Source organism: Balaenoptera borealis, assembly GCF_965194805.1.
Source record: "Balaenoptera borealis genome assembly, chromosome: 8".
Lineage (NCBI taxonomy): Eukaryota > Metazoa > Chordata > Mammalia > Artiodactyla > Balaenopteridae > Balaenoptera > Balaenoptera borealis.
This window is the reverse complement of record NC_138865.1, coordinates 47,531,751-47,555,883: the sequence shown is the minus strand read 5'-3', so window position 1 is coordinate 47,555,883 and position 24,133 is coordinate 47,531,751. Positions and strand designations below refer to the sequence as shown.

General features: G+C 45.1%; 1 protein-coding gene across 4 annotated transcripts in view; it reads right to left on the bottom strand.

Moving 5' to 3' along the window:
• Positions 1-24,133, bottom strand: part of MOB3B (MOB kinase activator 3B) — a 250,906-nt gene that overhangs the window by 26,329 nt on the left and 200,444 nt on the right. Inside the window, exon 4 of one of the 4 annotated variants that reach the window (XM_082400613.1) lies at positions 11,955-13,395. The exons of the other annotated variants lie outside the window; for them this stretch is intronic. Within the exon in view, the coding sequence (XP_082256739.1) occupies positions 13,366-13,395 (30 nt within the window). The 3' untranslated portion in view covers positions 11,955-13,365. Of the gene's footprint in view, positions 1-11,954; positions 13,396-24,133 lie in introns of those variants that run through there. 4 annotated transcript variants of the gene reach the window in all.

Sequence of the window (24,133 nt, the reverse complement as noted above, 5' to 3'; positions counted from 1 at the left end):
ATAAATTAAAAAAAAAAATTCAAATAGATCACTCTCTGAGCACAACCTTTTCTCCTGGCCACGCTCTAATTCAAATGCTCCTGCCCTCCTTGTTCTTCCACCCGATGGGACTCTCTCATTTCCTGCCCCCTCTGCTTCCTCCGTATCTGGCAGCCCTCTACTCTCTCAGCTTCTTCAATATCCAGCTTAGATCCTATGAGTTTTATTCTGATTAAGGATTCAGTTCCAGGGATGGAGCAAATAATTGTTCCTCTGGAAACATTTAGAGAGAAACCCAGACCCAGACTCTGGCTAGCACGCAAACTATCCTTTTTTTAAAATAAACTTATTTATTTATTTGTTTTTGACTGCATTGGGTCTTTGTTGCTGCACGCGGGCTTTCTCTAGTTGCGGTGAGCGGGGGCTACTCTGCGTTGTGGTGCGCGGGCTTCTCATTGCAGTGGCTTCTCTTGTTGCGGAGCACAGGCTCTAGGTGCACAGGCTTCAGTAGTTGCGGCACGTGGGCTCAGTAGTTGTGGCTCACGGGCTCTAGAGCGCAGGCTCAGTAGTTGTGGTGCACGGGCTTAGTTGTTCTGCGGCATGTGGGATCTTCCCGGACCAGGGCTCGAACCTGTGTGCCCTGCATTGGCAGGTGGATTCTTAACCACTGCGCCACCAGGGAAGCCCCCAAACTATCTTTATTGCTGCCTGTCTCCTACCTGAGATCACCTAGGGGTGTGGGTGGAGCGTGGGGAGGCTCCTTAGCCAAAGAGGAGGCTTGATTCTAGTTCTTGGTCCTCTAGGCAGGGGTGGGCTAGTGGCAGGGAAGGGAGGGTGAGGATATCTCAGTAATCTTGAGGGCCTCAGGTAAAGGGAGCCATTTCTCACCTCTAGGGGCGGCCACAGCAGTTCTGTCCTTCAGGTCACGTGGAGGCAGTGGTAGCAGGTAGGGCGGGCTGGGTGCTTGTCCCCAGGCTGTCCTGGAAAGCAGGCTCCCCGTACTCCTTCTTACAGACGGTCAGGCCGGCAGGATCACAGGCAGAGTGGCCAGGCATTGAAAGGTTGTGCTACCCAAGCAGTCAAGTGCCTCTAGGCATTCAGGTCTCGCCAGGAAAACCTGCCACCGTCAGCACCAAACAAACTCACAAAAACAGCACGTGGCTATTTAAAACACCTGCGTTACAACCCCAGCGCATCAGCCAGCGGGCCGCTGCAGGTGTAGACGCTTTCACTACGCTAGGGAAACCTGAAGGATGGGCTTTTATTCCGAGATCTACCCTTTCTCCTCTTTTGGCGTTGAAATGTCCTTTCTTCTATGAAATAAGGGTGAGGAGAGATGGTGAGGAGAGCATCCCTAAATCACTCTGTTGTTGCATTTTAAACTTCCTAGGCCACGAAATCCAAAAAACGGAGGATGAGTGCAAGGGCTGTTGGTCATTCTTTCTACCCTGTGAGAAGCCTGCCTCGGGGCCTCGCTAAAGAGTCTGGTTCCTGCTGGTGGCGGTGGGCTGCCAGGGAAGAGCACTGAGGGGTGGGGGGAAGGGGCACAGGTGTGGGATTTAGAAAGAGCAGGCTGGCTTCAGTTTGTGAAGAGTGGGAGGGGAGAGGGGATTTGGAGGCAAGGAGAGTGTCTCCTGGCTTTTGTAGAGTTTGGGGCACGAGGAAGGGGAGCCTAAGGACAGGCAGAGGCTGTGCCAGCGGAGGAAGAGGGGCCTCTGTGACTCTGAGGCTAATTTTCTTCTTTTTTTAATTAATTGATTGATTAATTAATTAATTTAGGCTGTGCTGCGTGGCATGCGAGATCTTAGTTCCCTGACCAGCGATCAAACCCACGCCCCCTGCAGTGGAAGCACGGATTCTCAACCACTGGACAGCCAGGGAAGTCCCTAATTTTCTAATAAGAGTTTGGTCAAATCTTTCCCCTAAGTTGCTGAATCTTATCTGCTATTTTGTCTTTGCATAATCTCATTGAAATAAATCTCCCCTTCAGGACAATCTAAGAGTGGTAGAGAAAAGGGCACAGTTGGTTTTCCAATTTTTCTGAATAAAAACTTTCCTTTTCTGCTAGCCAGACTACATAGTCCGTTTTGGCAAGCTTTCCATTCGAAATAGCTGCTTTCTCCACTCCGTATTCACGGAGCGGCTGTATTTGAACTCTAGTAGTTATCAGATGTCTCCTTCGTGTCCATAGATCTCCCCCAGCTGGCCTTAAGGCAAATCACATCTTAGTAGTTATCAGACAAGATTGGTACAAGGATGGATGCTGAAGGACTGCACATAAATGGGGAAAATTATTTCTTCTCTAAGGGCTTCTGAACCCAGGGACAGGAAAAAGCAAAGACAGATGAGGGCACCCAGCCCAAAGCAAAGGAGCTGAGGCTTCCGTTCTCCCGCCACAGTGAAATCTGCAAGGTGACAGCATCTGTGAGTCAGTTACTATGTTGACGAAGGGCCCTTGAGAGCGCTCAGCACTAGCAGGGAGGGGCTCGCCTGATGACTTGGGCTCAATTTCCCATTTTCCAGTCTTGCCTGTTCCTTGGTATGTACTAGTCATCCCTGCAAGACCAAGTCTGATCAGAAAGGAAACTGTTTGGGGGACAATTGGAAGGTGTGAACCCCTCTGAGTCAGAGGGGCGACTGTACCCCGGGCTGCTCTTCTGAAGCTGGCAGAGACTGGGCTTCCGAAGCCAGGTTTTCTCCCCTAGGCAGCAGCTGGCTGAGCATCGTCAGCCGCGTGGGCATTAAGCCCACTTGTTTCCTCCCTTTGACCCAACAGTTTGACGATCTTAACTTTAAGGGGCATTTCCATCAGATTCACCCTTTCTGTTCTGTGCAGGAGGCATTCCTCTCACCTGTGTAACTTCCTCATCGCTGCTTCCCCAGATTCCTTTGGGCTTTTCAGGGGAGACTAATTTTTTGACCCTCATGGTGAAAGAAGCTTTGTCACCAGGGTAGCAAGTGAACAAGGTAAAAGGAGGAATAACTTTTTAATAGCTGAAGTGTGTGTGTTGGAGCGATGTAACCTAGTGATGAAGAGCAGGGGGTCTGGAGACAGACTGCCTGGGTTCAAATCCCAGCTCCACCACTAACCAGCTGCATGACCTTGAAAAAGATTCTTGCTCCTCAACCTCAGTTTCCTCATCTGTAAAATGGGAATAATAACAATAGTATCTACCCCAAGGACTGGAGTGAGGATTAATTCAGATAATCAGAGTAAAATGCTTGGCACGATGCCTAGCACTGGATGAGAGCAAGGCCTGTCCCTGGGTGAGCTCATCCCAGCCCCCCAGCCACTGCACTCGGTCACCACACCTGCAACGGATTACGGATGGCTGCTGTCACCAATACTTCCCTCAGGGAACAGTTGTGAGAAGGGGATGGGAGGAGACAGGTCAAGTACCAAACACAGTGCTTGGCACAAAGTAGATTCTCAGTAAATTAATGCCTAGCCCTTCTTCCCCCAAAAACGTCCTCCTAACTCCCTTGAAAGCACTCAGCACACCCATGTGTTCTGTTTCTAGTCCTTTCCCACACGGTAACAGGAATCTATGAGCACCAGAGAATGTTCATGTAAAAATTCCCTCGTTTATTTTCTCTTCCTCTTGGCAGTGGGTGAGGGGCTTGGGTACCTTCCTTTCATGTTTCTCTATTTGAGTCGCACAGAAGTCCTTTTTCAGTCACTTAGGAGAGAGAACGCAAATTTCAATGCAATGCCATGAACCCAAGGGCAGCACAATCTTTGTTCCTGAATGCTAACATGGCAATAACTTATAGCTTACAGCTCTTAGGAACTTTCTAGACTTGCAATTGTTTATTTCTTTTATTTCAAATCCATGTGCTCACAGGGTTTTACTGAATTCAATGTCTAGATAACGCCCTGTTAGTACTTAATACCAAAGCTACACCTGGTGTGATCTGTACAACCTCAGGAAGCCCATGCTAAGGTTGGAAATGTGTTAAAAATTCTTCCTGGGAGTGTGAAATGGGGCTCACCTTTTGAATGAATTTTCTTTAACTTGGTTCAATAGTTGCTGAATCTAATGATTTACTATTAAAAAAATACTCCCACTACTCACTCCTCTTTTGACAAATGCTGCCTCTATGTTTGACGGTTGAATCATTTCACGGATAATATCCACGGAGCCCTAGGAACAGGAAGGTAAAAGTCATTCATCTCATCGTAGCATACTAATTTCATCCAGCCTTAAAACATAGGCCAGCATTATGTCCTGACGTATTAAAGATCTCCCGGTAGAACCAGGAACTTGTGAACATTTACGCTCTGCACGACTCCTGGTGACCTCAAAGGAAGCTGCATAAGTCAGGTGGATGGAATGGAGGCTGCTTTTCAAATTCAGTGTGTTTCCTATTCATTTCTAAATTAGCCCATGGAATACATGCATAAATAAATCCCTCAGCCGCTCGTTGCTCTAGCCTCTCGGCTGTATATTTCTAATAGTTCATGTAACCACATATTTTACATTATGGCTGAAGAATTAATGCATTAATTTTTTTCATGGAGAAGAAAAATCAGCAAAAATTAACTGTGATAGTTTCTCAAATTTCAGTTTCTCAAATTTCTTATAATCAAAGCTAATCTTCTGCTTTGGGTGTTTCTGTTTATTAATTCTTTTTTAAAATTTATTTATTTTTGGCTGTGTTGGGTCTTCGTTGCTGCGCGCAGGCTTTCTCTAGTTGCGGCGAGCAGGGGCTACTCTTCGTTGCGGTGTGTGGGCTTCTCATTGCGGTGGCTTTTCTTGTTGTGGAGCACCGGCTCTAGGCGCGCGGACTTCAGTAGTTGTGGCGCACGGGCCCAGTTGCCCTGTGGCACGTGGGATCTTCCTGGACCAGGGCTCGAACCGGCATCCCCTGCACTGGCAGGCGGATTCCCAACCACGGCGCCACCAGGGAAGTCCTGTTTATTAATTCTTAAAAGTCTTTTTGTTTTCCTCTAAGGAGGAGTGAAATGCATGCTTTTATTCTTCCCATTTCACAGCAGGGAGCAAGACCTAGAAGTTTCTTAGGTACCATTTCAATTGATCATAGGAACACCCTGCTCCCAACCTGGGTGATTCCTCCTGGACTTGTGTCCCCTGCCCACTCAGGGACCTCACTGTGGCCTCTGGTCTTGGCCTCACACCACTCAACACTCTGTGGACCAGTTATTCTGACCTCCTTGGTGTCCCCGTTAGATCTGTTGTCCCGCCTAATCTCTGACTAAGGGTCCACTCTGTATTTGTGAATGAACATCTTGTGAATAGAAATGCTTTCTGACCACAGCTGGACTGGTCACAGAAGCACTGCTGCAATCACGTTAACAAATGGCCAGGAAAGAAACTAAAGGCTGAACTGCTACATGACATGGCCCCGGTATCTCCAGAGAGGAAGACAATGTGAGAAGAGCCTGATGCCTCATGGCGGTGGGGTGGGGTGGGGGGGGGGGTGATTCCTTTAGTGCAGAGTGTGGGCTCTGGAGCACCCCCGTGTGACATCACTTTCTTGCTTGTGACCTCAGGCAAATTACTTAGGTAACTCTGACTTTAAAATGGGGATAAACATAGATAACCCACCTCATGGGGTCACCATGACCATTAAATGAGATTATCCAAGTAAAACGCTTAGCGTGTGCTAAGAGTATGCACTCAAATGTATACTTTTGGTGTTAGTAGCATCTAATATTATCATTATTATACATTGCTGTTAATTAATCTCTCTCTGATAGCAGATCTTAATTAGGCACTTGTCTGCCATGTGAATTCATTCATTCATTCATTCATTCATTCATCAAAGGTCTATTGAGCATCTACTATGTGCCAGACACTCTCTTCTAGGTGCTAGGTATACATCAATCAACAAAATAGAGATCCCTGATGACATGGAATTTATATTCTAGTTGGGGGAGACAGACAATACACAATACACCTAGTAAATAAATTACACAACATAGACGCTATGGGAAAAAGAAAATTTGACCAGAGAATGGGGGCCTGTGAGTCTTGGTGGGCAGGTGTGACCAGCAGAGGCCCCAGTGAGAAGGTGACATTCAAGCAAAGACTTGAGGGGAGAAGGAATTAGACATGAGGGTATTTGGGGGCGGAGCACGCAGGCAGGGGAATGGCCAGCGCAGAGGCCGTAAGTGTGAATGTGACCAGCACGTGTGACGCCAGCAAGGAGTGGAGGGAGAGAGGGGAACTGAGGCTTTTAATCTGAGGTTTGGAGCAAAGAAGGGACTATATTCTCATCCACAGACCGGGCAGGGGTGGGCGGCCCAGTTCCTCATGTCCCGCCAACGTTAACTTCTCCCACCAAACTTCATCCTGTCTAAAAGACCTCAGCATCTCTGCCCTAAGTGAAATAATTAGCCTTTAGATAAATAAACAAGTCACCATGTACGATTTTTCTAAATGCTGCTGCCTCTTACGGATGGATGTCAGCATGTAGTTTTTAGCAATACTAAATACATCATTGTAGAGACATTATATGCACAGTTATGGAGAAACAGTTATCCAAAATATTGTTTCTGGGTCAATAAACATAGGATTCTGTTGATACCTTTGTGCCTCTATGTTCTATATATTTCTTGAAAATGCTTACACTCTTATCCTTTGCTGATTTGGTTATAGGTGAGGTCACATCTCAGTTATATGATACGATTTCCTCTGGAGCAGTTATTCAACTTAATCTAGTATGCAGTAATATTTATAAGCTCAATCAAAGTTTAATTAGCTTGAATTGGATGTCCTCATTGGGGTTTTAATTTATTAAGTACTGGAAATTTTTGTTCGTTTTTTTGTCTTCATGAAAACTCAGTTAGATGATGAATCCTGCATTAAAACAAGAAGTTTCCGTTAAAATAACATGTTCTGTTAAAATCTACTTCACAATGAAATAGAAAAATCAGATAAAATATGTAATTGTTATAAATGACACTACGATTGCTTCCCAATGACAGTTCTTTATCATTTTGGTCAATGTAGCAATGAAGTCTGCTTGGAAGCAAAGTTGAAATTTAAGAATTTAGGATATTGAAAGATTGCATAGATTTAATGATCGGCTTAGCTTCCATGGGAAGCAAGCTTCTTATGGGAGTATCAATTTTTGCTGTTGTTGGGTGGAAGGATTGAAGGCATCTGGTTTGAATTTATTGTCTTCTAAGACAGTTTTCCATTAATTATCATTAATACAATGTAGGTTACTAGGGAGAATATAATAATACAGCAGGTATTCAATGTGTATGGGGATACATTTGAAAATTAAAATAGTGGTTTCCTCAGGGGACTCTCTAGACATGGTAAAGCAGGGGCTGTGACCTGAAATGCATTAGGGGAGTGGCAAGAAACGTACATGAGTGAAGCATCCCAGTGTAAGAGGACAGTGGTAACTGACAACCAGCCATATGTCTGTGCGGCAACAGGGAGTGGTGAGGACAGTGGTACATTAGAGAGACAACTCCATCAAAATGGGTCAGCCACTTCTCAGCCAATTCCTGGAAACAACAGCCTTGTGTGGCCAGATCTTCTGATTTTCTAAGAGAAGCCAGAAATTCTGATTTTCATGTGTCAAATTTTCCAATTTTTAAATGTCAGTAGCTAGTTAAACAACAACAACTACAATCTACGTAGGTCCAACAAAACATGCCTGCAGGACAAATTCAGTCCATAGCCCGCCTCTTTGTCACTTCTTGGTATACATTTCAGACAGTGGAACTGAGAAACCCTTATATGTGTGATTGAGTTCTAGAAGTCTCATTCCTCACCGCCCTGTGTGTAGAAATCACCTCGTCACAAACAGCTTTTGTCAGACATAGTATTCTATTGTTGCTATTAGGAACAGGGGCTACTTTTGGAGTCATTTACAATTATTACATAGTGACTGTAAATGTACTAATATCAATAATATACAAGTATATAGAATTTACATATTTCTGCTTTTCCAAATATGTTAATATTTTAATCTTACATCAGTGTCCAAAAATAATTATAAGCTACATAGGAACAAATCTAGGACCCCAGTTGCAGTTCAGAAATCTGAGGCACAGAACAATTAAATATACTACCCAAGGTCATACAAATAAGGTAGTGGCAAACCTGAGATTAAACTTCAGGTTTGTTTACTCTGGTTGATGAGCTTTTTCTATAATCTAGACTTATTACCTTTATATGCCAGGTTGTTAACCAAACTTAATACTGAACCCTACTGCAAGAAAAAAGATGTACAACATTAATCTGTTGAGAAGCTACACAATATGCATGACACCCTCCCGGGAAAATTTGTAATAGAATAAAGGAACTTCTGCTAAAATACAAAGATGTGCATGTGGTCTAAAATAAATTTTGAAGTAGTTTTTTGTAGAGTTAACCTTTCTTTTCATTTATTTGTTGCAGGATGAAGAATATGCTTGTTAAAGAAATAAAGCAAACACATAAAAAAGACAAAATAGAAGATGGTTATGTGTCTTTTATTTGTAACATTTGAATTCCTAAGCTCACATAAAACTGATTTCATAAATATCCTTTAGTTTTATCTTGCATTTTAATTTTTCTTAATTGTTAGTCTGTTCTTATAACCAAACCCTTAATTTAATCACAAATGGAACTAAAAATATGCTAAATCTTTTTTCTGATGCAATTAGAAAAGATACTGAAAAACTTTGAAATTAGAACATTAAAAGCTAGTAAAACAGCTTAACTGTCAGATTAGAAATGGACTCTTCCCTCTAAAAGTTACAAAACTCCTTATTTATTCATTGAAAAATGCTTACCCAGAATTAATAACTGCCCAGAGGGAAACAACCTGTTATAAGTTTTTTTGTTGATATATTTTTAAAAGCAGGGGAAAAAAAACCATTAGTTCCAAAACACGCTTTGTTTCACTAACTCTAGGAGAGAATCACCTATTTCATTAAGAACTAAAATGATCAAAGCACAAAGGACAACAGTATTATCCAAGTGACACATCAGACTCCTTTCAGTGATTTTGCCTTTGTACACATTCCTTGGTGGCTGTACTTTTCCTATGATATTTCTTTTTCTCACAGTGTGATACCCATAGGGTGTGGAAGTGGTGTAAGTTTAGAGACCATAGGAAGTGATGTGCTTCCATTAATGACCAGAATAACATAATCACCACAAACAGATAAGAGAAATTCTATCCACGTCCCCTAATGCTTTGCCAATTAAAGAGGGGAGTAAAACAAAATAACTCAGTGTGATCTTACAGGGAATGCTAAAGGTAGGAAGGAAGGAAGCTCAAGAAGATAAAGCAAAATGGCGGAACAGAATATAGATAAGGATTTAGTGTGGGCAAATACAATAGAAAAGAAAATTTATAAGTGTATAAAATCAAGTCAAGAGTTAGCAAAGACACAACATACTTTGGAGAAAGCATGCAGTAATTTCTTAATGTTCACTGCTAGTTACATCCATAATGCACAGTGACATGGAGAGCTTTGGGAAGGTTTCAGGCTGAAGTATAGAAATGTTAGCAGTGGGGCAACAAGATTTCCAAGAGAATTCCGCCATTGGGAGATGATAAATGGAGGAAGGCTGAAAGACATCTGGTAACAGCCTTCAAATATTTAGTGGACGTGCAAATAAAGCTCTCACTTAGTATGTTTTTACTTATACAGTCTTTGGATCTTAACGTAGGATACTAGAAAAGGTGAGCTGAAATGCAAAGATAATAGTTTAGCTCAAGTTGAATGGAAGGATTTCAGATGGAATCTGGTCTGTGGGTTATACCAGAGGTTGCTGCAGAATTTCTGTGCCTGAAGATCATGGAGAGGAGAATTGGTTTTTCACCTGGAATGTTACTGATGTGGTCTGGGAGGGTAGAAGGAATAGCTTAAGAAATCTCTCGAAGTTGCTTCCATTCATCCTGGCCCTCAGAAATGAGCAAACACCCCAGGAAGAGAAAATGAGAAATCTCAGAAGTAGAAACTGACTCCAGAGGAGTATTTCGCAATTTTTAAAAATTATCATCCTCCTAAAGAGCCTTTTTAGACATTTTATTCCTAATCATCTCCCTATCCCTACAGAATTTTAATACTACATATATACTTCATATCTGTATATGTACTATGGTCAGGCCATGACCCAGTGTAATATATAAGATTTCCTCCCCACTCAAATCAATTTTTGCACCCTTGGGCAATCACCATCAATGAAAATGCACGCTCTCTAAAATAAACCATCGGTCTGAATGGGAGGTCACTGAGGATGGGAGAAAAAAAAGTTATATATATTTTAACTCTGGCTTCAGGGACTACACAAATTCTCATTTGTCAGCATACTCATGCTTTACCTGCAGAGGGAAACTTTTTGTGTCCTCTTCTTTCTGTTAAATGGGAAAAGATGAATTCTCTGTCACTGCTATATCATCTAACTGCAATGGCTGTAATCTTTTGGAGATCCTGGACCTCTTTGTGAATATTAGGAAAGGAAAGCACATATGTACAGTCTCACACTCTATAAAATGTATGCATACTGAATTTCAGATCTTTATAATGAATTACAGAACTTAATAGTGAATGGATCAGGCAGATAACACCTCAACCCACTGATCAAGCTTAATATTTATCATAAAAAGAGACAACTAGACATTATATGCTTCCTGATACGATGCAAAAGGAAAGAAACAACATCACTTACATAGTATTCTTGCTAAAAAATGTTTAACCTGAATCTAATAATGAGGAAACAATCAGAAAAAAATGCCAGATTGTGGAACATCCTACAAACAAACCAGCCAGAACTCTTTACTAATGTCAGTGTCATGAAAGACCCACATACACATGCGCACAGACACACACACACATACACACACACACCTCACACATACATAAAAGAAGGACTCTAATCCATTAACTAAAGAGAATGACAACTAAGGGTATATGGATGTCACTGTAATCTTTCCTTTTTGAAATTTCCACTTTGACATTTCTCAAAAAAAAAAGAAAATCATGGATACACGTATTACTCAACTAAAAAAAAATAGTGGGAAAAGAGGGAGAGCGAGCCAGGTTAGGAGGAAGAAGCAAGATGTCAATCTCAGACCCAGAGAGTAGGAGATGCCTGAAGGGCTGCCAGGAGCTCAGATCTCCATGTGCCAGGAGAGGTACTTAGGATGTAGTCAGGCCAAAGAGATAAAAGATCGTCTGTAATGATTTTCTTCAGAATTTGCCAAACAAAGTTCTGAGGGAATAGGAACAGTCTGTAATTAAAACGTAAGAGTGGTTTGCCAACACTTACTCTAGAAGTGCCGATTAGTGCAGCAAGCAATATAACCAGGAGAAAATTGTTCCAAGAAGTTTAAAAAAAATCTGGATTTTTTTTTAATCGAGTGGAAATTGAATATGCATGAACAGTTAACAGAAAATAACCTTCAAAAGACTTCATAACAAAAGTCTTCAGAGTCCAGCATCCTACTTAATCAGGCATTATTGAAATGCAGGAACTTTTTAATGCAAAACTCCTGTGTTTTCCATCGTGCAGAGCTTCAGAGTTCCTCCCAGGTCCTGGGCTCCATGCTGTCATTTCTCTGTCTCACTGCTCAACACTCCCATGTGGCACTAACTGCGTCGTGCATAGGTCGGGAAGACGGGCTCATTTGTCTGATCTCTGGATCCTTAGGACAGTCAGATATCCTTTCAGCCAAAAATGACGCTGAGAAAAATCTTTGCCTATCTTGTCCTCTCAAAGTTACTTAGGAAGCAGAAAAACAAAAAACAAAAAAGGTATGTTTGTTGTTGATCAGAGCACAATAATACGGAGAGAGGTAGCAGCACTTGGATTCCATGAGACAACTTTGACGAGATACAAAGCAAGGGTTGGTTTGCCGGGTTAGGTCAACACAGAATGCCATGGTGCCCAGACAGTTGACCCTTTCTCACTTTGGACCAAGAAAGACTTCATGCCTTTCTACGCTCTCGCGGCAGCTCCAAATGGCTTTAACACATTACATGCAATGAAACAAGATCAGAGTTGTTGAGTTATTCTTTAATCAGTATTACATTGAAATGCCCTAATACATTCTTATCTACATCCCTCCACCAACTGCTATTTTGTCGAATTCAAACGCTCCCTGGAAGTATCATCACGCCCTAGTCACAGGCTCTCAGGACCACCACGGTTTTGCGAATGAATCAGAGAAGGCAACACTGCTTCAGCTAAAAGTCACTTAGCTTTCAAAAGGCAGGATGTAGCACAGAGTGATTCTGTCTACTGGGATAGAAACACTGGGAAGGATGGGAGAAGAGAGTTGGCTCCAGCTCCACTGTTACCTTGGCAACTGTGGCACAAGCATCATCCGGGCAGAAATTAACTTTGTGCCATAATATCATAGGGCAGAGGAAGGGAGAGCGTAGAGGAAGAGGAAGAAAACATCGGCTGGATCTAGAAGCTCAGAGGGCCGGCTGGGAAGATTACGAATCAATGGGCTGGGCATTTCAGCTACAGGCACCAAATTACCCATTGTACTTTTGTTGGGTTTTTTTTTTTTTCACTGAAATTTCAGTATTGTGTGAAGACAGCCACCACACCCTTTAATAATGAACAAACACTGCACTAATTTGGCTCAGGGCATCTGCTGATCATTCTTGGTCATTTATAACTTCCTTTTATTTCTCTCTTCGGGGAAACAGGGAAAAAAAAATATCTTGAATGGAAGAGACAAGGAATGGTGTGGTTATAAAAAACACATTCTGTTGAGGGTGAACTGGTAACTAGTTAGCCTTAGGCTAGAGACCAGTCTCTTCCCTGCAATGAAAGTGTGCAGACCCTATCTGGGGCAAGACAAGCCACCCCATGGAGTGGTCCCAGGTAAAACTGCTTATGGGGGAAATTGCACTGATGCTGTGGGACGGGCCTCAGACCTCCCAGACAAGACCACGGCATCAGGGCCAGAGCCTGCAGGGACCACACAGGAAGGCTTGTTAGAGAAAAACTGGCTGTGCATCCAGAGTTCCAAAATTCACTGGGTACTTAGAAAACACGTTACAGAAAAGGCAGCCGGCTGATGAGACGGGTAAGTGGAAAAGTACAAGTTAAGTATCTCAGTCTCAAAACCTGAATTCCAGTAAAGCTTAGGTGGCAGGTCACAGGCAGAACTGCGACACGCATGTAAGTGCAGAGGCTTCCTTCCTCCAGGATGGGTGAGGGGCCGTCCTTCTCTCCTGGCCAGGTCCACAGGTCACGGCTAGCAGCACTCAGAGGGTTAAGAGCACACGAAGTGAGCGGGGAACATCTCTCAGGAGTCACCGCTGGTCTCCAGCTTGCCTGCTCCTGGAAGTAGGTGCGCCTTTTCAGCCAGGGAGGTCTCCCTCCCGCCGGCCCGGGACTCCAGGAGGAAACAGCTTTTCCTCTTTCTTCCGTAGGGTAAGATGGGGCGTTAGTGACACATCCTGCTCGTCATCTCTTTCTGGAAAGCAGGGGGAGAAGGATGGTTAGGAGTAACTATAAGCAGAGCAATGACTTGTTGAAGGATTCTGAAAATACCCTGGCAACCTCTGGAGCCTTTAAACAAGAGGTTGCAAGCATGGCCCAGGAATAAGGCTCAGCATACAGATGTGTTCCACTGGCTGCAGGCTTTTTTTTTTTTTTTTAAATCAAAGCACTGTTTAAAAACCTCAGCTAACTTGCCAAAAATCCAGGTTGCTCTGTGTTTTGGAAAAATTGCAAGATCTGGAGCCACTGGGCAGCTGAGTTGAGAATTGCTGTCCTCTTCAGATGGAGAATACACTCTCCAGTTTGCCCCAGTCTCCACCACTCCCAGCTGTCTCCCCATCAGGAGTCGAGTATCACTTACAAATTGATATGATAATTGGATTTAGACGGCTGTTTTTCTTAGAGTAGAGCACAATTTCTCTTTACCTAAGTTTCAATCAAAGATGAAAAAAATGAAGGATAGGTACAAGTCAAGAAAAGTGGGAGGAAGGACATTTCTTAATAGAAATGAAGACTATCCCAACGTGTCTGACAGTCAACCACAACCAGCTGGCCTTTCTATAAATGCTCTTGTGGGCATTTATAGATCCCAAATGTGCCACCTGTTCTCCTTCTCTGGGTCTCTGCACAGGCGAGGCTCTTGCCCGTGGCCTGCTCCTACCACGCCCTGCTCTCTTTACTTGGCTAATTGCCATTCATTTTCCCAACTCCAGCAACATGATTCTGATCTGCCTGGGAGGGCTTCAGGCACTCCCGCCCCTCCCACTGTGGATCAGCCATGCCCTCCACCTGTGCCCACCTGGAGGCCTGCGTGCCAGGAGCCAGTTTGTACACCTGTGTGTGTGCGTGCACGCATGCACGCACATGGGCGATGGGCATGTGTGTTGGCTCTACTTGTGAGCTCCAAGGTGTCAGGAAGAAGAAACCCTCGCTGAATTCCCCACCGCTGGCACAGTGCCTGGCACGGGGCAGCAACTCCTCTTTCATCCCCAGGAATGTCCTGGATCGCAGGCTGGGGAAGGAGACTTGTGCCTTGTGGCATTTAGGAGGACACGTTTCATATATTTTAGTGAGATGAATGAGCTGCTTCTGAGGTCCACCTGCTGCAGAGCTGACGCCAGCTGCTACCTCTCTTGCATGCTGACCCCCGCTCACCCTCCAGCGCCCCCCATCCAACAGGAAACATCTGAGTAAGAGGAGCTTGAGAAGAGGCGTGCCAGCTGCTCAGAGACTCTGTTAGAAAACCACACCAATGTGCTGGTTAAAAAAATAACCAAATATACAGAACAGAATCTAGGTACTTTTGCACCCTTATAATATTAAGTAAGGCAATTATGTAGAGATACATATATTGAAAAATTAAGTGACCATTTACTTATGCTCAGTACTTGTGCTACAGACCAGGTGCCTGGGAGATCAGGTCAATGTTCTCAAGGAACTACAGTCTATCAGGGAGAAAACGACATAGAATACAATGACATAAATGTTAATATTTAGAGGAGGAGATGACGCGTGGTAGAACCCAATCCACCCATCCCACTCTGCCCTGACTACCACCCTGTGTGACCTCCCTGAGCCTTTGGGTCTTAGCTGAAGTGGCCCCTTTCTAGGGATACCCTTCCGAACCTCCAAGAGAGGGCATCACCTCCTCTTCTGCTCTCTCATAGCACCCTTCTTCACAACCAGGATAGTCTTTCTGTTTCATTCCTGCCTCCTGGATTCATGCCTTGTAAGATCCTGTAAGACCCACAGAGAAAAGGGCTGTGTCTGCGGTCTGTGCTGTGTCCCCAGTGCCCAGTAAGTGATGGTGGATAAAATGTTTGTGTAATCCAGCAATGAATGGGCTCCCAGTGTCCTCATCTGTGAAGCAGACCAGTGAGGCCTACTTGAGGTGAGTGGGAAGGTTAAAAAGTATTCATGGACAGAGTACGCATTCATTCCCTTTCCTGATCTCTCCAGAAGCACAAACATGGCAGCAGCTTTGTGCTGGGAAGGCAGAGTCTTGAGAGGACTTCTCTGATAACGTACCCACGGAGATGGACTCCACAACCTAGAGGAGGAGGAGTCTGACAGGTGAGGGTGGGAGAAGGGGGACGGGAGAAGAGGGGCTGTGGCTGGAGGGAAGCACAGTCGAGGTGGAGCCCGCCAGGGATCTGATGCTGCTGTGGCTGGAGCAGAGGGGCCAGGGCAGGATGGGGACGCAGGGGCGGGGAGACAGGTAAGCGCACACCTATTTGAATAAGGACCCAGGCACCTGGTGTGGGGGGATGGAAATAGATGATGACAACCTGAAAAGGAATTCGCTGTTCCTCTGTTAAGCTTCCAAAGGTTCTTGTGTTTTTGGTTAACTTTTTGTGACAGAGATGGGAAAAATTAGGTGGGAATACAAAGTGTGTGTGTGTGTATGTGTGTGTGTGCGCGCGCGTGTGTGTGTGTGTGTGTGCGGGTGTGTTTGAAAGAGTGAGAGCACGAGAGTGAAGGAGAGATCATGGGATGAAGACAGCTTTGCCTTTATAACTAATTCTCAATTATTTGCAATGGGTCAGGATTACAGAAAGAAAGGAACTAGCATTTGTTAAGCCCCTACGAGTTGCAGGTGCTTCGGGTGGTTATATTAATATCATTGCCTCTGTAAAACTTTGACAGAAGAGGAATCCAGGTCTCAGAGCAGAAGTGATGTGCTCAAGGTGAACAGGTACGGTGAACGGTAAGCTGCCGAGCTTAAATGGTAACAGTTGCTTCCATCAAACAAAGGTTTGCCGTTGTTTAGTCTCAGTGTCCCTCACGGCTCTACAGATATCACTTCATGTAACCCTTACCCTGATCCTGTGAAGTAAGCTTTGCCATCCCCATTGGTCTGATGAGGAAACAGGCACAGAGACAGAGAATAACTTATCAAAGTCACACAGAAAGTGGCAGAAGTAGAGATCTAAACTCAGGTCTATCTGGATGCAAAGCCCAGCTCTTTCCACTACACCACATGACCATGGTTTAAAGCCTCTGAGACATTCTTATGAATATGCATTTGAGTGATATTGACTTATATTAATTAACAATTAATTGCAATCGTTCCTGAATTTTCAAAATGCCAAAGAGACAGTTTTTCTTTATCCAGACTGATGCCACTTTGAGTTACAAGTGCAATCGGTAAATACCAAAACAATTATGCCACTAAAAGACTATAGAGGGCTTCCCTGGTGGCGCAGTGGTTGAGAGTCTGCCTGCCAATGTAGGGGACATGGGTTCGAGCCCTGGTCTGGGAGGATCCCACATGCCACGGAGCAACTAGGCCCGTGAGCCACACCTGCTGAGCCTGCGCGTCTGGAGCCTGTGCTCCGCAACGGGAGAGGCCGCGATGGTGAGAGGTCCGCGCACCATGATGAAGAGGGGCCCCCGCTTGCCGCAACTAGAGAGGGCCCTCGCACAGAAACGAAGAGCCAACACACCCAAAAATAAATAAATAAATTCAAAAAAAAAAAAAGACTATAGACACTAGAAATATGGAAGACTTTATTTATTTATTTATTTATTTTTTTTAAGGAAAGCAGAAGAGGGAAAAGTTTGAGAGAGGATATGGGACTTCAGCAAAGCCACTGAGTTAGTCTGTGAAAAGCCAGGACCAGTGCTTTCCTCACCACACCGTGCAGCCTCAAATGCAGGAGAAAAACTGTTTACTATGAGGCCTCTTAACATTCTTACAGGGAACGAATGGTTGAGATAGATCTGAAACTTGAGGAAGGACGTCTCAGTTGGATCCGCCCTGCGAAAGCCTACAAGCCTTCACAGCTGTATTCTAGCGATTTCCCACTGGGTGGCGCCAATGGGCTGGCTAAAAACCAACTGGTTCTGAGAAAAAAAACCCCAAACCAAAAAAAAAAAAGACAGACAATATTGGGTTCCATGGCTTTCCTCTTCATCAGAGCCCTCCTGCAGGCATCCAGCAGGGCCAAACACGTTCCTTCCTATCGGGGAGAGTGGCTTAAACGACTCCTATGCAGTTTGCTCTCTAGGGATGAATTTGCCATTGCAGGAGTTATCTGAACCCACCATGTATTAAGTTCACTAAAGAACTCCAACAGGTGCTTAAGAGGTTTCTGCAGAGGTGGTGTGAATTTTCTGAGAAATGTTCCTAAAGGCTGTATTTAGTTTGTACATGAAGACTTTGCAAGCACCCAGATTTTTAAAAATCCATTCTTAAGAAAAGAGTAAAGTCAGGTTTTGGTTGTGCTCAGTCGGTACCATTGCTTTAATGTGAGGCAGAACTTGATTCTGCAAAGTCCCTGATTCCCGACTCTCAGCAGAACAAAGTCCACACTCTGCAGCCTGGCAAAAAAAGCTGTTCTTAACTGGATCCACCCACCCTGCTCACCTCCTGTTGAAGCCCAGCCCACTCACCACACCCATCAGGCAAACTAGACTCCTCCCTGTTCTCCAACAGCCCTGGTCTGTAACGTTTCTAGTAGCTTCTCATCGGCTGTTTCTTCTATCTGGCAAATGCTTTCTGCCCTTCTATGCCTGGCAAACTTTGATATCCTTCAAGATCAGAAAGGGTTAATTAGCTCCCTTCCCGGGTTCCTCCATCACTTTGCACACACCTGCATCACACTGCTTTCTACCAGCACTGGAACTCACCATTTCAAATTGCCTGAATCTGAACAGACCCTTAAAACTTTGTTATATATTAATATATGATGAGGGATATTTTGGTAAAGTCACATAACAGTATGTATGGTTTGATCCAATTATATTAGGAAAAAATATAAAGTATGAGTCCAGCATGATAAGTTTACCTCTGGGTGAATGGAATAATATATGTTTTCTATTTCTGATATTTGCCTTTTATTATTTATATTTGCCTTTTATTTGCCTTTTCTCTAGCTTTTTAGATATTTTTAATATACATGTAATTTTTCCTAAAAAAATAAGCTTCAGACATTTAAAAAACAAAAAGAGAAATAGACCAAATCTCCACATTGAAATCATAGTTAGTTTTGGAAATGAAGTTAAAATGATTTTGCCTAGTCTTTGTGGGGAATGGTGGTGGTGGATGAAATCAGCATATCTTCTGCGTAAGATACTCAGCCACTTCTGATCTAAAACATTTAAAATTAAAATAGAGATCTTTGCTAGCATTTGAAAGTTTTGTTTGTTTGTTTGTTTGAATATACATGGAACAAACTTGTGTGAATTCTATGAGTCAAATCTTACTCTTATCTCTCAGTGTAGCCATTTTGAGAACTGGCCACGGAGAGAATAAACTGTCCAGAGAAGTAAAATGATTTATTCCAGGTCACGCAAATAATTTCTGACCCGACCAAGACTACAAAGAAACCAACTGACTTAGCTTACTACACCATACCATCACACGTTCCAGTAATCGAATTTTCACATGGAATAAAGATAGAAATGTGATGTCTGCTAGGTGTCAGTCATCATGCTAGAATAACCATATGAATAAGTTAGCATTAGGAATTATCAAACGAGCTCCAAAAAGGAGTGACAAAATCACAGGATCACAGACTACTGTTCAAGCTGGGAGGACATCTGGATGTGATCTAGTCCAACACCTTCATTCCAGAGATGTGAAGACCCGGCCGTGAGGGAGGAAGCGACTGGCCGAAGGTGGGACCACTGATAAATGGCAGCGCCAGGACTCCTGACCTGTGGACTCTGCACTCCATGTTGATTTCAGAGAGGCAACTTGTGTACACAAGGATTTCTTAGAGTCACCTCAGTGTGCTTCAGGAAAATCCCTCTTGCATTACTGGCTCTCCTCCACATAAACCTAAAACCTAAATGGCTCTCCACCTTTCAAACTAAATCCCAACTCTAGCATCTAGCATTGGTGTGGACTCCTCAGTCACTCAGCCGTCACTCCCCAACTCTCCTTCTCTACCGTTGAACCCATAGCAATGCCCCTATATATGCTTTCCTTTGCTCCTCTCTTCCCAAAACACCTTTCTCCCAACTCCAGCATCCTTTGAGACCCCTGACCATTTTCCCCCCTCAGGAACACCATCTCCTACCCTCCCCACCCCGTCCCCAAGAAGTCTCAGGTGCTCCTCTTCTGGTTTCCCTTTGTGCCCACAGTACCTCTCACGTTGTTCTATGACACTTTATTAATTCCTGGTTCCAGCAAGAGATTGCTCTGGAAGAGATGAACCATATCTTGTTTCTGTTTGGACCCTGGTGCACAAGGCCTGCCACATACAAGGGGCTGTAAAAATATCTGCTAATTAGACGAAAATCCAATGAAGATGAACGATTATTAGGTCTTAAAGACCCAGTAAAACGAGAGGTAGAGGGAAAATACAAACTGAATACCTACTATGGTGGAGGCACTTATATTTATTGTGTGTACTTCTTGCTCAAAACTCTGTGAAGTAGGCATTGCTCCTTCTAATTTACAGATGAGGAAACAGAGGCTCAGAGAACTGAAGTAACTTGCCCAAGTTCACGCAGCTAGCAAGTGGAAGGATAAGGGTCAGATTTGGTTGCCTCAAAAACAAAAACAAGTAAGCAGACAAAACACATCCTGTTTCTATTACTCCACTGGGAGGAGAAATAAAAGAGAAGGACTGAGGTTCTTTGTTTTTCTAGTGCTTTAACATATATTGGGCATAGTAGTGCTACAGCAACAGCATTTTAAAGCCGATTTCTTGTTTTTAATTCACCAACTTTCTGCTAATTCTGAGAAACAAGAAGGAGAAAGGGGAGGAAGAAATATTGGAAATAAAGCAATGATTTAGGAAGAACAGGACACAAAGAAATGAAAGGAAGGTGGGTATAGAAGGCGCAGCAGTGTGGTAAGAACGAGAACACTGGGCCCAGCGCTTCGTGAAAATGACCTTTGTGTAAGTGGGCCCCTCCCACCACCAGCCACCATGAAAACAGGGTAGCTTGAAACACACAGCATATCGTTAGATCGGGCACAAAGAGGGAAGTATTCAATCAACTGCCTCTCATCTAACAGAGCATAGGTACACACACACACACACACACACACACACACACACACTTTCCTTCTCCAGTAACGGAGCTTCACCAACACATTTTAAAGGCGCTATGTTAAGGTGATAGTTGCCAAAAAGACAAAGGAAAACGGTGAGTCCACCAAAAAGGGCCAAGGTGTGGGGGAGGGGGAGGGGGGCTGGGGGGAGGGGTGCTCCTTTTCTAATGTGCTTCTTTGCGACCACTCAGCAGCACAGCCTTAGGGCCCCCCAGTTCCCGGCAGCTCCCTAAGCTGGAGCACGGCCACACCTCACCTCTCCTCAGCCTCCTCTCAGATGAAGACAGATTTGGGAAAGTGGGTTTGAACTGCAGCGTGAATTACAGGGACCACATTTCTGGCTGGGCCGGGGGGGATGCGATATGAGTAAACCCTGTAACTGAGAAGACTTCTTCATTCCCGACAACATGGTTAGGCCCCCGGGGGGTTGGCAGCCAGGTCAGAAAAATGACTTTCTGCGCAGCCTTGCCTCCTACAAATTCCATTTCTTAAAGGCTTTAAAACCTCCAAGTTGTATCCATATTATCCATTTGTTTCTTTTGCTATTGGCTATTTTCCCCTCCCCTAACAAGTGTGTGGATTGAAAATGTTGACCATCTCGAAAATTCCATTTCTCAAGGGTCTGCTCTCCCCACCACCCCATTCCAAACAAAGTACTGCTGATGGCCTGTGCTAGGATTTCACCAGAACTACCCCTAACCCACCTACCCAGGCCTGGGGTCCTCAGCTCCTGACAATACCCATTTCCCTCTGGCCATCTTTCTACACCAGAGGTCAAGCAGATACTTTGCTATTTCCTTATCTCGGGATCTAACCCACGGGTAGCAAAGCAAGTCCCTCTGGAAACGGCAGTTCTCCCGGAGGAGCAAGGAGGATGAGAACCAAAAGAAAAGCGAGTTGGCATCAGCAAGGACGTTATGATGGTCAGCTGAGCCGCACGGGGCAACGTGGGGTGATTCCTGAGTGCCCGCAGGGACAAGGGTTCAAGGAGGACTCTTCTAGCATCGTGACGCTGTGAGAAGCAGGGCCACACCGGTGTCAGAAGGACTCCAGGAAGCGGCATGGGTGGTTTTAGGGAGGAAGTGGTGTTGTGCTAGGTATTTGATTACGAGGATCAAAATCAGCTGTTGTCTTCGAATCATCCAGTTTGGAGGACTCAGAATTTCCCATGATACCATGCTGCCTTGTGATTCCAACGCGTAGACAAGGCCAAAGGCCTACGCTCTCTAATCTCTGCTGGTATCAGCAGCAGCGCAGGCTGGAGAGCTGCTGCTGAAGATCCAAAAACGCACGAAACTTGTTTCCACTTCCCTCCAGCTCCTACCAGAAAAAGTCTCAGCAAGTTCAAGTGACTGCAGGACTCTGGGACCTGCCCCCCTCCAGCCCTGCACACACCTTGCTTCTGTTTGTTTCTGCACGGAGAGCCCCGTTTCCTGAGCCTGCCCAGAACACACCTGTTCATCCTTTCACGCCCTGTGTAAGTGTCTCCGGACGGGAGACAGAGCACTCAGGGAAAGGGAACCGGCCTCAGGGGAAAAGGAAGGAGAGAAAGAGGATCCCGGAGGGCCCCAGGGCTGGGTGCTAAGAACGTGGCCGGGCGGTTAGCTCTCCCTCAGACAGCGCCTCCCTCAGCTCTGAAGGGCAGTATGTCACTTCAAGGGGGAGCCCAGAAAAATATCAGGCTGTTTGCTGAAGGGAAATCCCTGGAACAAGAGAGAGGAGGAGGAAAGCAAAGCAGAGACGCAAGTACAAAACATGCCCAGCCACTCTCCTGCCCACTCCCTGTGGGGCAGCTAGTCTTCAGGAGGTAGAAACGGGGGGGCAGCTCCTGCCACCCTCGGGTACAGGGCGGCCATGCGTCTCACCCACCCAGGGGAGGCCAGCTCTCCCCTGCTGCAGTGTTTCTCCTCGCGCTTTCTAGAATCCACGAAGCTGCACCTATCGGAGGAAATGACACTGACCTTTTCCCAAGTGCCTTGACAATTGCGGGGGCGGGGGGGGGGGGAGGGGGAAGAGCAGGTGATTCCATGGGTGGGGCCTCCCAGGGCAGGACTTTGTAAGGAGCCCTCGGTTCTGCCCACAGCGCAGAACCAGTGAGGATGACCGGGCCTTCGCCTACAGCAGGGCCACCCAATACGCTCCCCAAAAACGCGAGCCCAGCGCAATCTCCTCGGGTGAACTGGACCATTCAGAGCTGGTTCCAGAGATGGAGATCGCTGGAGGTCTTCACTTGCGAGCCGCCCTGGAGTCTCTGGGGCCCTGTGCCCTGGGTGCAGAGCACTTCCTTCTGCCCTCAGGGCCTCGAAGCCCTGAGGATGCGGCTACTCCCCAGTGATCCTGTGGGCAGGGCTTCTGGGCCCGGAAGCTTCTGTTCCAAAGAACAGACAGACCACGGAGTGAAGAGCAGGTGCCTTGGGCGAGAATCGCGCACCTGGCCTGAACATTTTTGAAAAACTATTTTTCTTAACGTCGTTGTGTCTGTTAGATGGAGAAGGAATTCCAGGGGGAGACTGACACCAGCCACCTTAAATGATTTTTGGAACCACGCTTTATACATATTAATAACTTGATGAATGAATAAATGAAGCAGTGCCAGGTCACAAAAGATGCAGTGAGCAAGATGGGGCAGTAGTACCCCAGCCTTAACGAATCGACAAAAGTGTATTTTGTTGCTAACAGAGCAGTAGCTACACTTCCGGCCCTTCATTCTATGTCCCAAACTGTGCTCAATGCTTTATACTCATGACTTCATTCACTCCTTACAGCAGTCTTATGGGGTGAGTGGTACCATCCTCATTTTACAGACGACAGAACTGGGGTTAAGTACCTTAGTCAAAGTCACATAGTTCATTAGGGTAGCCAAGGTTGAAACTTGAAAACCTGTCTTCCTAGCCGGTCTACTATAGCCCAAGGCATCGCTCTGAACAGATCTTCACTCATATCTGCATGTGCTTTCAGCTGAGTCTTTGAGCTGGCAGCCATACAAAGCCAGCCCTGGCCGCCGGGGTTGGGGAGGGCAGTGTGGACGGGACAGGGCCATGACCGGTGGAGCCATCCACGGGAGGCCCACAGCCAGGGCTGCTGACTTTCCTTGCTGGCATCCCCAAGTCTGAAGTCCTTTAAGGCAGGCAGGGCAGCCAGACTACAAACATTTAAAAAAATTCTCCCAAATTTAAGTATACACGTGATCCAACCATCACACAGAAATTAAAAATGTTCTTTCTGCATTCTTTTAGGAAAGTGGGTGGCAAATAAGCCAAAAGAAATAAAAATAGAAGCATGGCAGGCCAGACCACCCTACACAGGAAAGAAAAATATTTATTTGATTAATTCTGTTCCTAAACAGCAGCCCACATCACTGCCACAGAGGGCGGTCCCCACGCGGGTGTGTGTATGTGTGTGTGTGCATGTGTGTGTATGTGTGAATGCGTGCACACATATGCACACCCCCAAGTACATGTATACACATGTATGGATAGATAAACACAAAGACCTGCCACCCACAGAGAATATTTATTCGTACTCATGCAAGAATCAGACTGCTCTTCTTTTCCCAAATCCTGCAAACATTAAAAATAAGTCACATTATGTAAACACATTCAGTCTCTTGATTTACACTTGTTCTTACAAGGGCAGAGCTGCACATTTTTGAAGCTCTGTCCTTTCACCACAGGAGATGGGATACGGATGCACGGCGGGCTGC